The 15,924-nt window shown below is 43.8% G+C and overlaps 1 protein-coding gene across 2 annotated transcripts in view; it reads left to right on the plus strand.

Annotated features, from left to right (window-relative positions):
• ADRA1D (adrenoceptor alpha 1D) overlaps positions 1-12,686 on the plus strand; it is a 40,186-nt gene extending 27,500 nt beyond the window's left edge. The window contains exon 3 of one of the 2 annotated variants that reach the window (XM_042871403.1): positions 8,756-9,095. In XM_042871403.1, coding sequence (XP_042727337.1) covers positions 8,756-9,014 — 259 coding nt within the window. In that variant the 3' untranslated portion in view covers positions 9,015-9,095. Of the gene's footprint in view, positions 1-8,755 lie in introns of both variants that reach the window. The other variant, XM_042871402.1, reaches the window with a different exon arrangement.
• Positions 12,687-15,924: the final 3,238 nt, after the last annotated feature.

The raw sequence follows: 15,924 nt of genomic DNA on the forward strand, positions 1-15,924 counted from the left end.
ATGTGTCTACTGACTTACCCACCTTGTGGGGAAGATTGTCATCACTTCATTCATTGTAATACCTCAGGTTTCCTCAAGTAGATTACTGTGATGAATCTTCAACAGATCCCTCCAGAATAATTTTTGCCATCTCTCTTCCTTAGTTGTTGTGCATTTATATCAGCATGCATTTATTGAGTTGGCAGCCACTGCTATGCTATCTTTTCATCTATCTAAATAATGATGCTGATAGTCATAAAATTCTTGTTGATTTCTTAGAATAGTCCATCAAATTAGTCATACAGTATTTCCTAATATTGACCAGGTGCTGCATTAGTGTGAAGTCTGTTGGGAACCTCTGCTGACAAAGACTGAAAAACAGATCCAATGGATTGCCAATGGAAGCCAGTTGGGAATGCAACGAAGTAGAAATTCCCCTTAAAGCCACACACCTCCTTTTACAGAGGGATTGAATGGATACTGTATATCCTAGCCAACCCCATGTTGAACTTAGCCCCATACTGGCTTCCCATAGCATGTTTTTTCTTGGGAAATAGCAAGGTCGCAGCAGTTTATTGCCAGTTGTATGGCTAAGACAAGAAAGATACAACAGGATGATAAAAATTCCTCAAATCTCCTATATTTAACCAAGTCACACCCATGAGACAGCAATGCAAACATCAGGAAGCTAAGGACATAAATGGAAGGCTGTTAGATACACTCTGCTTGGAGTTATGGACCACCAAAACAGCACTTTATGCAAACCAGCAGTTTAGGAAAATATTATCCATTACTGGGAATTTTCACAGGTTGGCTTCATACACATTGTGTGTGTATGGTTAGCTGACAGGGAACTTGAATAACTAGCATCTGTGGATTATCTTTGCCTATAGTTGAAGTTTTGTCCGCAGAATAACAGAATTATAGAATTGCTTCAGTTGGAAGGGACCTTTAAGATTCATCTAGTCCAACAAACAAAATGTGCAACGATCCACTTCCAAGGCCACGTCTACTCCTACTTTACAAACTTGCCTGTAAATCCTTCCCTCCCCCACGGGACAGTCATACTGGCTGCATTACCCAAAAGTGTTTCCGAGACGTTATCATGCACGGAAGAGATTGCCAGGCTCAGATGCAGCAACACCATCGTGCTCAGGACGCTCCAGCATTTGCACGACAGAGAGCCACGGGAGTGCTCCTCTCTGAATGACACACTGATTTTTGTATTGCCCTGGAGGGAACCTAGCAACATCGCATGGCCATTGTGTTCATTCAGATCCCGAGCCAGATGGAAATTTTCTTTTCAGAGGCTGCTCCAAGCTTGTTTCATCTGTTTAACCATGCAGGCAAGAATTTCACTGCGGTCTCTGTTGTGCTTGCTCTAACATCAGCAAGTGAATTCCAATCCTCATCCTGCTCAAACAGAAAGATGAGCTCTTGACATGCAACTCGGTTACCCTGACTTCTTCCTTCTCTCTGGAGACTTATTATTGTTATTTTTCCTTATTTGCATTAGGCAAATAAAAACCTTCCTTGTATTTCCCTTTGGATTTGCCAAATTGGTGAGTCTTTCAGACGTGCTTTTGTTTTGTTTTGCTTTCCTAATTTTATTTACGTCCTTTTGCTGAGTCTCATAATTTTAAGGTTTGTTTTAAAGTTCCCTTTGGGGCTGGAGTCAGGCTGCTATCTGTGAATCATTAAGGAATAGGCAGTTGGATATACATCTATCTTTCCCAAGCATAATAGATGCTGCAAAAATATTACTTTTAAGGGAGTCTGTACTAGGAGCCAAAGAAAAAAAATGAAAGGAAAAAAAAAAATCCAACATCTTTGTCTTTTTATTAATCCTGTGACTCATTTTTAAAACCCATCATCCTACGTACCTCTGATGGCAAGTTCATCAGGTGACCCGGGATTTATGGTCAACAGCAATCCGGGTCCTGACTTCACTGCAAGCATGAGACAGCAAATGGGTCAACATTGATTTCTACAAAATGTGAAGCAGACATTCAGTCTTGCTCTTCATTCCTTTGCAAAAATGTTTTCTTAACCATTTTTCAAAGCTTTAAAAATGGAGAAATGAGCTTGGTTTGCAACGTTCAACCCCAGATGTGGTTTCAGAATATCTCTGCCTTTGCTCTGCCAGATCCTGTCCAATTCATGTGCACATAGCTCCTGTTAGATATCAGGAAGCAGGGGAAAAGCTCTCATACTGCTGACAGAAATATTTGAAATGGATGATTTTATAATCATGCCACAGGGCTACAGAGCTGGAAATCAAGGGAATCCACTCTTGCCTCTTCTACAGATCCAAGACTCTGTACATCTTTAGAGCAAACTCTATGCAGCAGCAGGCCATAGTCCCCAAGGGTAAATTAATTTTCCTTTCTTATCTTCTGCAAGACATTTGTCTTTATAAATCCCTAATTAAAGATGGGAAGCATTAGATTCAAGGTAATGAATCTTTGCATGATGTATCTTTGCATGGGGTATCCTGTTCCTTGGAAGAAGAATGCTAAGGATGCATGCTCCTCCTGGAGATTGCCTTCTGCTGTTTTCAGTTGCGTGACCCCAAACAAAGCATCAGTGCCCTCCCAGCCTATACACTGGGTCCAGACCTGACTTCATTGTATTTTGGAAACTTGATCTCTGCTCTCTGGTGACAGTGACAGGACTAAAGGGAATGGCATGGAGCAGAATCAGGGGATGGTCACATGGGGGTTAAGGAAAGGTTCTGCCCCAGAGTGCAGTGGACATGGAATAGCATAGCCAGGGCAGTGAGCACAGCCCTGAGCTGCTAGAGCTCAGGGAGCTTTTGGACAGTGTTCCCAGACATAGAGCTTGGAATTGGGATGGTCCTGTATGGAAAGAGGAGTTTAAGTTGATCCTTATGGGTGCCCTCCGATTCAAGATATCCTATGATTTTGTACTTCATAGTCTCTGGCTCAAAGCCTCTCTTGGGCCCCATGCACTTTCCCAGTGGTCCTAGAGAATAATTAGTCTCTTGCAGGAGTGATGGATCGCTGGAAGAACAGCCCACCAGAGTGGATCTTTAGTCTTAAATAGATGCTTTGCATTTTATGCCCTGTGATGTGGCATAAAGGCATATGGAAATGATTAAGGGTACAGAGCCTGCTGCAACATTGCTAGGGGACTTCACAGTCATGTCCTGTTGGCCTTTTGAGAGCTGTCTCCAGAGTGAATTGTTCCCTGGATGAGATGTATCTGGAGGGATTGAGTTGGAGCATTCTAAGCAAATGAGCACTTTGGACAAGTTAGGTTTCTGTTGATAGATCCTATTGTTGCTGTTAGTTTAGATCATAGAATTATAGAATCATGAGAATCATTGAGGTTGGAAAAGACCTCAGAGTTCATCCAGTTCAATTGCTAATCCAACCCCACCATGCCCACTAACCATGTCCATAAGAGCCACACCTACCCGTGTCTTGAAAGCCTCCAGAGACAATAACTCTACTATTTCCCTGGGCAAATGTATGTGTGTGAATTCCACTGAGCCACCCTTTGTCATTAGGGAGGTTCACTGACAAAATGTTCCCAGTGATGGGAGTCACAAGGGAAACTGTTGCTTTGAAAGACTGCAAGATTCTTCCCAAGACTGGAGAACATGAGGTGCCACTGACACTAAGAATGAAATTCGTCCCAAGTCACACCCTGATCTGCCTTTATATAGCATGGTATCTGCCCATGAGCTAAAAGTCCAGTTGGGAGAAACTGAGTGCGATTCACCTGGCCAGTATGGGCTAGAGCTTCACAATGAAATGGATTACTACATCCATTCCATTGACACTGTCAGTTATGCCACTGATTGGAAGAGGAGCCCTGGGACCTTTTAAGATGCTTAAACTTAGATGGGTGAGTTGGTTAGCAGGTAGATTTTCTTGGAAAGATTCACATGGCAATGGATTGCCTTGGTGGTTCACATTCACAGGATTGCTTTGAGAAAAGCCCCAGTGAGAGCTCTGGGAGCTTTCATCCAAACTTCTACTGATGCGGTGTAACTTAGGGGAAAGTTAAGGAGACATCATAGAATCATGGAGACTTTAGAGCTGGAAAGGTTCTTCAAAGGCCATCTATTTCAGCTCCCCTGCAATGAAAAGGGACACCCACAGCTCAAGTTGTTTATGGCCAGATCCAGCCTGGCCTTAAAAGTCTCCAGAAACACGGCATCAACCATATCTCTGGGCAAACCACAGCATGTTAGGAGAGCAGTGAATTGCATCAGTAAATTAGGAGAATAAGGTTCTGTCAAATTATTATTTGCTTGCTTATGGGAAAACCATGCTCAGTTCTCAGATTTGATATGCTACTGAAAGTGCCAAGGTTCTCCAAATCTTCCAGAAACCCCCATGGATGGCATCCTCCATCTTTGCAACTTCTGCCCTCAGCCCTAACACAAGGCTTCACTGAGCCCCACCACATTGCAGATTGTCCTCTCTGCCACAGGGACCTTGCATTCCATGGGCTCATGGGCTTTGTCATTGCTGGAGCTCTCCAGAAAGAGCCTATCCAACCACCAGTGTGGGACAAAACAATGCTGCCAAGAATATCAGTAATAAATAGGGAAGGGGTGGTTTCTCCATGCTCTTCTTCCCAGCAGGATCAGTGTGCACAAGTTCAGAGAAACAGGCATGCCTACATGCAGCGATGCACACAGGCAGCTTACCAGGGTTTTCATTGGCGTGACAGAAGCTGTTGCTTATCTGCAGCTTGTTTATGGGGCTGGGCCACAGCTGGAAGGCTCACAGGCCTGAGGAATTCCACTCAATATCCTAATGCCATTGTCCTCTGGGGAAAATGCTGGAGTCACTGTGAACGCACTGTCCTCCTCCCTTCGCCAAGCAGCTCTTGGATCCATCCTAGGAAAGCATCACCCCAAGATATGCCACCAGTTGCAGGGAGATGTTAACCCTCTGTGAACCCTGATATGCCTGCAGATGGCCAGAGGAACTTATTGACAGTAGATGGAGGAGAAGGTTGTAAAAGACTAGCTAGAACTTAAGATTCCCAGCCCCACACATAGGCAGAAGTCTTTGCTGATGTCCAGTCTGTTGTTCCATGGCTTGGCAGATATGTCAGTTGTACTGTCCTTCATAGAAGTCCAGCAAGGAAGGGTACAAGCTATGTAATAAGTGGAAACTGACAATATATGATTGCTTTGGGCCAAATTTAATTAATTTACTTCGTGTGAGCCTGGAAGAAAAGAAAGAAAACACTTTGACTGTGGCCAGAAAAGCCCATAATGAGCTTCATGCTCATAAGTACTTTATGAACTAGAACTCAAAAAAGACTTTCAATTATCCCCCCAAGAGCATTATTATATGGATATCTATCTATCTATCTATCTATCTATCTATCTATCTATCTATCTATATATATATAATAGGAGAAAATGAAGACCTCAGTAGCATCTGCACAAGGCAGCACAGAACTTTTTTGACCAGCCAATGGAAAATACGAAAGATGAAGCTCTGCATCCCACCCTGCCTGGGAACATCCTCCAACAAGATACAACTGAGAGTTCAAAAATAGTGCTGTCACACAGGTCCTAAAACATTTGGACTCCATCTACTGCCTTTGATATTGCCCTGTTATGTTTTTGATGTTTTGAGATCATCCAAATATGATCCTGCACTGAGTTTTCAAGCTCATATGCTAATGCATCATTTCTCCTTGCTATACCTGACATTTTATTCTGGTTTTCTATTTCTAGACCTTGGAAGTATCGGACTTTTTCCTGAGCATTTTAGGTGCCCATTAACTTAGTGCTTTCTTCCAACACCATTTCTGCCCAGGGAAGAGGTGGGGTTGTCAAGAACCACGGAGAAGTGGTACTGAGGAACGTGATCAGTGGGCATGGTGGGGATGGGTTGGGTTCGAACTTGAGGATCTTAGAACTCATTTCCCATCTTAATGATTCTGTGATTCTATGATCCATTGTCCTACAGCTCAATTCGTAAACCTTCCATCTATCAAAATGTAATTCAATGTTCGTGTGCACAAAGAACAAGCTAATTCTCTCTATACTTTATTATTTTCTTAAATTCTTCTAAAATGCCCCCAAATCTCTTTTTTAGAAGTAACTTCCCAGTGCTTACCAAGATAGCCAAATGCTCCAGCATGCACAAGATTACAAGCCAGAGAACTATTCTGGGGTCTCCCTGCCCTGTTCTGTTCAACCCAGTATGATCAAAAGAGGAAACCATGGATGCACACAGTACACGTTTCTTCCAGGGGGCATGCTTATTTGCATGGTAATGATGATGGTAATGAGCCCCTTGTCTTCAGATGTACACAAGGTTCTAGGAGGTGAACACCAGCCAAAGTAGAAATACAGGGAATTTGTAGCTTGTGCTATTCAGTTTGTATTCACAATCAGGATGCTAGAACAAAGAACATAGCACAGAAACTGCACAGTGCAATGAAGTTTTATTTTCCCCTTTCTCAATTAAAAAAAAAAAAAAAGTATTTTGCATAAAGCTATGGTTCCTCTAAGAACCAAATGCACAGTGCAAATAGGGTTCACAATAATACTGTGAAAGAGATGATGGCAATCGTCCTTTTTCTCCAGTGGGTAAACTGAGGCACAGAACCTCTCCCTTGACAAGAATGTGAGTGAGATTTCATGCCTCAAGGATTTATTTGCCTGCCTTGGCCCCCAGTGCTCACAGCAAGCTATGGCAGAGTCAAGATTGGACAATGTAAGGTCATACTGCAGAGCTGAAAGTCAAGGAACCCATGGTCCTGGAGATTGGACCAGGGTGGAACATGGAAAATCACAGGATCATAGAATGGCTTGGGTTGGAAGGGACCTCAAGGATCATCAAGCTCCAACCCCCCTGTCGCAGGTAGGACTGCCAACCTCCATATCTAACACTAGACAAGGCTGCCCAGGGCCCCATCCAACCTGGCCTTTAACACCTTCAGGATGGGGCATTCACAACCTCTCTGGGCAGCTTTTTCCAGCACTTCACCACTCTCTTGGTAAAGAGCTTCCCCACCCAAAATGTTCCCACCCATTCTGGCCAAGATCTGAAATTAAGGATAGGAATTGGTGTTGATCTTAGAAACTACCACTGGTCCATGTTACATCAGGATGGAATGTTGCATCAGGATCCTTGGGGTGGGCTGGGGGTGCAAGAAAAGGGGAAGGCTCAAAGCTCAGGTGGCTGGAGAATGGAGAAGACACTAAATGCAGTACAAATGGAGACTGCTCCTTCACTGCTGGGGCCTAAACACTCCACGGATGGTGCTTCTGTGGTTAGATTTTGATGTTGTGAGTCAATGAGCCAATACAACTCTAAAATCAGCACTAACCCAGAAGGAATAAACTCTTTGACTCAAACACAACCACAGCAGGGGCACGGCTTCTGCAGACCTCTATCCGAGCTCTGTTTGAGACCATGGACTGCACCACCAGAAGCTGCTCATTACTCTGCAAATGCCATCCATCTCCATGACAGCCCCAGGTCTTTTCAGCACAGAGACATCAGGCCTGTTTGCTATCTTTATTGCGTGCCACCCACAGCACATATTGACAGCCAGCATGAGCTCCAGCCCTATGGCTTGAGTTGGCCTATGGCAGATATTTGATTTATACTTCTGTGTGTGTGCTTTCCCTGCCCTAATCATCAGAAAATGTGGAAATCTCTCTGTGATGGGGTAGCCCACATACCCCGCTGTGTATGAGCCAACATACCCCACTGAGCCCCCATTACAGACTAAGTCTGTCTGCAAACTCTGCACTGTGGAGGGGTGGATGAATGTAAGAAGGCTTTGCCTAAATCAGAGCTCTGAGTTTCCTGGATGATGGCTTTTTTTTTTTTTTTTTTTTTTTTTTTTTTTGGTGTTTTTTTTTTTTCCTATCAAAAAAGTAGAAAACCACCATTGTAGGGATTTTTAATGCAGTCTGTGGAAGTTCAGAGCTTTAGTCCTGAATATTTGGCACCTGTTTGACTGTTTTGACACCAGGCTTTTGAGCGTGGGGAAAATAATAATGATATCCAGAGCTAATGTTATTTACTAAAATACGAATTAACGCTCAGTCACATGGTGACATGATTTGTCATCCAGAGCTAAAATTAAAAGAAATTAAGGCTGAGTCAGAAAGTTATTTCGGATGTGAGTGGGTAATGCTAAGGAATGGGGCCATGTGGGAGCAACACTGACATCTTCTGGCTGCAAAGAAAACCTCAACTGTTGTAGGAAAACCAGCAGGGACTTCCAGCTCAGAAGTGGTGTTCAAGACCAGGTTGGATGGGACTTTGGGCAACCTGACCTTGTGCCTGAATCAGTGGTGGGCATCCCTGCCTGCAGTGGGGTTTAGAACTGAATGGCCTTTGAGGTCTGCCTCCCCAGACTATCGAATCTTATCCCAAAATAATACCCTCAGACATTGCTATAAGGTCTCAAAAAGCAACTCAGTCCCGAGATATGGAAGGTGCCTCATGGATTTGGCTCTCCTGCATCAGTTTAGAGCAGGACAGCGACTACAAGCCCTGTTACAGTGGAGGCTGGGAGGTTCCTGCTAAGAAGATGGTATTATCCATCTTTACGTTCTATACCTTCCAGTACTATAGTGCTCAGATTTTCCTTTGATATCAATAATATTGCAAGCCAAAGACCTGATGTCAGAAACACAACTTCAGCTTTCTTTCTGGGCTCATCTTCCAGGAAATGGCTGTCCACCAGCCTTGCTACACTGTGCTGCCATGTCCTTTCACTTTTTCTAACCTTATTTCTTTCCATCTCTTCCAAGGTTCTTTCTTCCCATCTCTGAAGCCTTCAGAAATGGTCTTCAAGGTCATCTTCTGGCTGGGATACTTCAACAGCTGTGTGAATCCCATCATCTACCCCTGCTCCAGCAAGGAGTTCAAGAGAGCGTTCATCAGGCTGCTCAAGTGCCAATGCCACCGCAGAAGACGGCCCATCTGGCGTGTCTACGACCACCACTGGCGAGGGGCCTCGGTGAACAGCTGTGTGCAGGACTCCGAGACGGACCTGAGGCCCAGGATTAGCACCCTGAATAGCTCCTTCATATTTAACTCCTCCTTGCAGGAGAGAGCGAGCAAGAGGCGAACACTCAGCTTCAAGGGCTGGAAAATGCTCACCCCTTTCCAGAAACCAGCATCCGCCCAGCTGAAAGAGAAGATGAACAGCCTTTCTAACAAAATCCGGGGAGGGTCCGGCAAAGGAGGGGTGACGGCCACCTACAAGACAGAGGTGGAGTCTGTCTCTATTGGGATCCCTCATGACTTTATGGAAACCATTGACTATCAAACCTATGATTTAACAGACTGCTGTGGGTTGAGAGAAACGGATATTTGAAGCCGCTGGGATGGGTGTCGATGGTTTCTTTAGTGGTATCTTGCAGAAAAACAAAAGAGTACCATCTATGGGTCTGTCAGGCAGACTGGAAGCAGCAATCAGGTATAAAATGCAGTTGCCCAAAGGTTTTAGAAGTATCCTCCATGGAGACATCAATTCCTTCTATGGGATTATGTGTTCCTCAAATAAGAGCCAGTGGAATATCCCATTGTAATGAGCTGTGGCAAGAGGGGGAAGTGTGGGGTGAATACGGCCTTCAGAAAAAGTCTGTTTCCTCCAATGTGATGCTTATCTTGTACTTTGGAAGAAGCTGTCCAATTAAGGGAATACAAGATGTCTTCTTTGCCTTAAAAACACCACTACTGGAAGGACTGAACCCCAGAAGGTGCCAACTCTGCCTTAGTATACATGATAACGTTTCCATCCAGAGGTGGCATCCAGAATGGATGCTGTGAGCAAGAGCTGGCAGCTGATCCTTTAGACAACGTGTTGGGAGCTTGCAGGACTGTGGGGCTCAATAGGATCTTTGGCCCAGGCCTTTGCCTGGGTGAGCAAACAGCAGTATTCCCAAGCAGGGCTGGGGAAACTTGTCCCTCAGCCATCATGTCTGTGGTGCCCAGAGCTTTGCCACCACCACATCATTTGGTTTTAGGACAGAGGAACAGTCCAGATGTATACATTGATCCAATGGGTGTGCAGGTCTTTTTTCTCTAATTCCTACCTGTGACACATTTCTAATTCCAGTTTCCAGTGAAAAAATGTGCAGCCCACTTTGTTCCAGCAAGCATCCTGCTGTGACACAGAGAAAGCAACTCCTTTTGATATTGGCCATCCCCAGCCTTTTTCTTTCCCTTTCTTATTCTCACTTGCTGTTTCTGTCAAACAGCACTGAGTAAAGATGCATCCTAGGTGCTTTGCTCATGTTCACACTCAACCAGAGCTGTGACTCAGCAGGAGTGTGGTGGGCAGACATAGAGCCATTTAAGTTCTGGCTCTATTACTCATTAGTTAAATGGAGCTGACATGCAGTGGGAGCTCCCTCACATGGATGCATCTTCTCTCCAGTCAGGATCATACTGGAACATGAGGAAGCAGTCACATTGCACCAGGAAGATATATATTGGATATCGGGAAGGTTTTCTTCATGGAGAGGATGGTCAAACACTGGAATGGGCTCTCCAGAGAAGTGGGGGAGTCCCCATCCCTGGAGGTATTTAAGAGGTGGATAGATGTGGCACTAAGGGACGTAGCTCAGTGGTGGAACCAGTCAAGTTGATGGTGGGACTTGGTGAACTTGAATGTCTTTTCCAACCCAGATGATTCAATGACTTTATATTCATGATTCCTTTCCCAGGCAGCTTCCCTTGTTCCTGACACATCAAAGCCTTAGCAGCACTTAACCTTGGTTAGTGTGGACAAAAGCTGTGTTTGTAAGAGTGTGGTGTTTTATTTTGCCCTCCTTGCAGTCTCACAGTCCCCTTCCCTCAGGAAGGCACCATGGCCTCCTCCCAGGACCTCAGGGAAGATGCAGTTGGGACAGGATAGCTCAGCCCTAAGCTCACAGATCCTGAGCTGAACATTTAAGAAAACTTTTCTTGGCCATGTATTGTAAGCATTGTTTTTGTCAAGTTTCAGACTGTCAATGAGCCTAAGAGTTTCCACAAATAATGACTATAAGATTTAGCCATGGGCAGAGGTATGAGACACATAGGTGGTGGAGGCAGTCTGAATCTGAAGGTGAATTAAGAATGGGAACATAAAGATCAAGGGTGGAGACAATGCTGAGTATATTCTGTATGGAAACTAGTCCACATCAGCACTGTCCCCCACACCTTTCAGGAATCATTCATGAGCATGCCTACTGCACATCCACCTAATCATTTTAAGGATGGCTGTCAAAGGAGACAAAGAACTCCCAGGCATGGTATGGAGAATGCAACTTCCTACCTGTTGTTCATCTGCTTTAAAGAAAATCTAAACCCATGCTGAGAGATGGCACTCAGAGTAGACCCTATCTCAGCACCCATAGCACCTTTCTGCCCCTTACTCAATGCAATGGACTCTGAACTGGATGAATTACTGCAGATTTTGACCAAATATTTTCCTCCCAGCCGTTAACCTCATCAAGACAAATGGGCAGCACTGCATTTACACTGAACTCAAATGCATTACTACCTGCCTGTGAAAGTCTAGCCAAGGGGAAGATGGGCGCTTTCCATTGGATTCTTTCTGATGCTTAGGAGCAGATCTGCCTCAGTGCTGCTGCACAGCCTCGGTGGGAATCCAGCCAGACACCCATAGCACTGAGTAAAGTGCTCACCCATGACCATACTGACACACACGCTCTCTTTATTGCTTTTACATATGTAATATATAGAGAAGGGAAAGAAGGAATATTCTGAGGTTTTTTTCTGTCTCTCAATCCCAATCTTTTAAAGACTCACAGGATAGAAAAGGAGGATTAAATCTGTGTAAGCACACCTGTGCATACACATACAACAGTGCCCACACTCTGGCCCATTTACTTTCCCCCATTGCAGCTGTGGGTGTTTAATCAGCCCAGAGAAGATACTCTACAAGGTGCTGTAGGAAAAAATCTCAAACTCCACACTAAGAGAAAATACTCATTTCTCACCTAAGGCCCTCCTTTCTTTTAGGATATTGCATCAGAAGAATCCATACTGGGACTGGATTCTGTACATCCTCATTTAGGGGAGACTGGGTCTGCCTGTGCTCCAGGGGAAGAAGGACAGTGTTGTATGAAATGTGACCTAAGTATTTAAGCTTGCGCTTTTCCCTCTGATTCCATTAAACTCCAAGCTTGGAAAAACGAGCTCAGACTTCAGAAGGTAAATTTTATCTGATCCCATTGATTTTTGTGGACCAACAAGGGATGTGACCAGCTGAGGATAAGACCCCATTTCTCCAAATTTTCCAAGCGAGCCATTCCCAAAGCACTCATCCCTTGGTTATCCAGTAGCAATCACCTCATCACACTGGCTTTGTGCCACTCTTGCATCATCAGAGCTTGCTGCTTCAATGAGTCGAGTGTTGAGTAGTGAAGAGCTGTAGACTCTCATGAGTCCCATCTGAGGAAGAAGGAACGTCCCTGTCAGCCTGAGCTGGACAGCAGTTGGGTTGCATTACTATTGTTTACAGTGTGTATATAAGTGTACATTTTCTTTAGCAGACATTGGAATTTTTTATGTATAGATTTTTATTTTTCATTCCCAGACGTATTTATTAGCCGGAGTATTTCTGTTTTGTGATTCAAGTAATGTTGGATTGATGTAAGCTCTATGAAACAAAATGCACATATTTTTGTTTATTTGTACCAAATACATGCACAAACCTGTCTAAAACATGGTTGTGAACTGCTGCTGTGTCTGATTTTTATAACAGAGGTTGTAGGGGATGAGGGAGGGAGGAAGTAAAATCTGTATGCTACCAGCCACTGTGTTTTTTACAAAGGCTTTTTTTTTTAATTCCACAAGGATTATCATTCCCACAGGCAAGAATTTGTGATGACAAGTCAGAAGAGAATGTTGTCTACCTCATGCCACATAGGGATAAAGGGGTTGGACCAAGCCATGCCTTCTCCCAGGTACTACATGTAGCAGAAGGGGTGTGGATGCAGCCATGACTTGTGGGAATGAAGGAGAGCAAGAAGAGGGAAAGCTATTGCACAGTCTGTGGGATTTGCATGGTTTATGGGATTTGAGTTTTTTATGTCATTGTTTGGTCTGGCTGGGATTATTCAGTCAGAAGAAGAAGAGACTCTTCTTCTTCTGGGGAGATATTATTTCTCTCTACAACATCCTGAAAGGAGATTGTAGTGAAGTAGAAGTTGGCCTCTTCTCACAGGTAACAAGAGGTTATGGCGTTAAGTTGCTCCAGTGGAGGTTCATATTAGGGATTAGGAAACATTTTTCTTCAAAAGAGTGTTCAGGAAATGTGGTGGAGTCATCATCCCTGGAGATGTTCAAGGAAAGAGTAGGTTTGGCACTGAGGGATACGATTTAGTGGCCGTGGTGGGGATGGGTTGATGTGGGAACTTGATGATCTCAGTGGTCTTTTACAATCTTAATGATCCTATGGTTATGCTCAGATCTGGTGAACAAACTTCCATCAGGGTAAGCTTTTTAATGAAAACTGAAATCTCAGCTTATTGAAGATTTCACTAGGGAGAAAAGAAATAGTTTTTCTTCTAAAGTTCAAATTCCATCCTCATTCACCAAAACAAACAAACAAACAAACAAAAAAAAAAAACCTACCCATGATGAAATAAAGCAGCATTTCACATGCTCCAGCTTCACTTTAGATAGTCCACTTCCCAAAATGCATCCTGATGATACCAGGCAGCAGTTTCCTCATGGCTGTGTATCATGGGAGGGGCTCTAAGCTGGAAATCCCAAAGGGGAGAACAGGTTAAGAACAGAAGATAATTGCTCCACAGAACTCTAGGGCAGCATCATATAACAGAGACTGAAATGTGGTGAAGGAAGAAACAGAGCTCTGAAAACATCCGACAGAGGTATCCCAGAAATAGTTCTTTACAATGCAAATGATGGAACAGAGCCCAAGGCTGTGTGTCCTACAGAAACAGCTCTCTGACTGCAGCTCAACAGCTCCAGGATGAGGTTGTCATGACTGACCTATGTATTTTGGTTGTGCTTGTGTGTGGTTGAGTCAGGCTGATACTGAAGGAGGCAGATGCTGTGTCTTCTGGCAAGCCTGCAGCAAAGGATGCTCTTGGCTGATGCCACTCTCAGTTTTCTGAAGGGACTTCCTTCCTTTCTGCATGACTGACAAGCTAGGCTGATGCCCTGCTTGAATTCAATGAGGAAATTGTTAGTTGACTTTCTTTAGGGCATGATGAGCAAGACCCATGCCATAGTCACAAGGGCTAAGTGAGTCTTCAGAACCAGAACCACAGTGCTGGGCTGAGCATCTCTCCTCATCCCAAATTTAATCCATGGAGAACATTGTATGACCTGTGTAACTGGTGTAACATTGTATGACCTGTGTAACTAAGGCACAGTCAGGGATTAGGGTTGTGTAGTAAAGTGTGGTGGTGGTCCAACATCTCTCCCAGTTTGACTCAGCCATTTTGTTTCATTGCAACCCTTAAAAGATCGTGTATATCTTCATGCAGCCTTCCAGCACTTGTCTGCATTTGAGACAGCATTTGATGAACTGCTGGGTTTGGTTTCCGATGAGATGAAGCGAAAGCTGAGGAGAGCCTGGAACCTGCTTTGGAAGTAGGAATACAACTGTCAGTTTGGGTACAGGCTTTTCCAAGGCCAGATAAGACAATCAGGCTGTGACATCTGTGAGCTGCACCACATAGGCTCCTCAAAAAGCTAAGCATACTCTCCTCCAGCTCCCAAGCTTTTGTCCCAAGTTTCCTGTCTTTCTGCACAGGTCAGTGGTCAAACCCAGGTAGTTCTGCCCCTACACCATTCTCTAGGTCATTATGCACACAGACCTACCATCATCATCAACCAAAGTAGGTACATCATTAAACAAAATCTGACAGACACAGCAGAGCTCTTGCAAGAGCTTGGTGAAAATGCTGCTGAGGCTTTGTGAAGGTTGAGATACATCGTGAACCAAAACACTGGAAGAGGAAAGGCAAAAGGGAAAACCAAGAGGGGATGTAAGATGAAAACATTGAGCCAATATCTGATGGCAGGAGAAGAGTAAATAGTAAGGACTTCTGGGAAAGAGTTCAAGAACAACCTGAAAAACAGCCTTTCACCTCTGTGATGTATCTCTAATTGGATTATTGTCTATTCTTCAGGTTAGACTAGTTTAGAAAGGGTTCAAAAAAAGGCTGACAAACATGCCCAAAGACATGGCATATCTATCTGAAGAACAATTAAAATAAAGTGCATTTTCCTGCAAAACAGAGATGACTGAGGAATAACATGACAGAGGATGATAAAATCAAGAGTGTCAGGAAGAAGATGAATATGGATGATTGTTCACTATTTCTCATAACACAGGAGCTAAATGACATCAAATCCAATTATCAAAATGAACTAAGTGAGGTAATTCTTCACATGGCACAAACTTAAATTGCAGAACTTATTGCAAGATATTGCATCTGCCAAAAGATTATAGGGGTTAGAACAGTAATGAGGTGCTTTCATGGTAAAGAAGTCTATCAAGGGCATTTGGAAGCATTTATATAATCTTTGATCCAAAAAATCCCTGAGACAGAGACTGTTATCTGCTAGGAGAATATTTCAAGTAATATCATGGTTGGCTTTTTCTTCACCTATATTCTTAACATAGTTCCTACTGTCACAGAACAGTTACTCAGCAAAAAAAGACCTACTCTGATACAGGTATTTGTATGTCCTCTTTGTTTGGACATTAGTTAGCCCATCCATGCCATAGTTAAATTGTTTCTCTGTCCATAGGCCAAAGTGACCACGTAGAGAGAGAAAACTCAATGTTAGTCCTCAATGTACATTAGGTCAACAAGGTCATTTTGCCATCTCTGTGTTCACATCCTCACAGTAAAACTTCTACTGCTGAATGCCATTCAGAAATTAAAAATCAGCCCTTGAGTAGACCTGCTTTGAAGACCTT

The sequence above is a fragment of the Lagopus leucura genome, unplaced genomic scaffold (genome assembly GCF_019238085.1).
Source record: "Lagopus leucura isolate 7727_CA_CO unplaced genomic scaffold, USGS_WTPT01 Super-Scaffold_100004, whole genome shotgun sequence".
Taxonomy (NCBI): domain Eukaryota; kingdom Metazoa; phylum Chordata; class Aves; order Galliformes; family Phasianidae; genus Lagopus; species Lagopus leucura.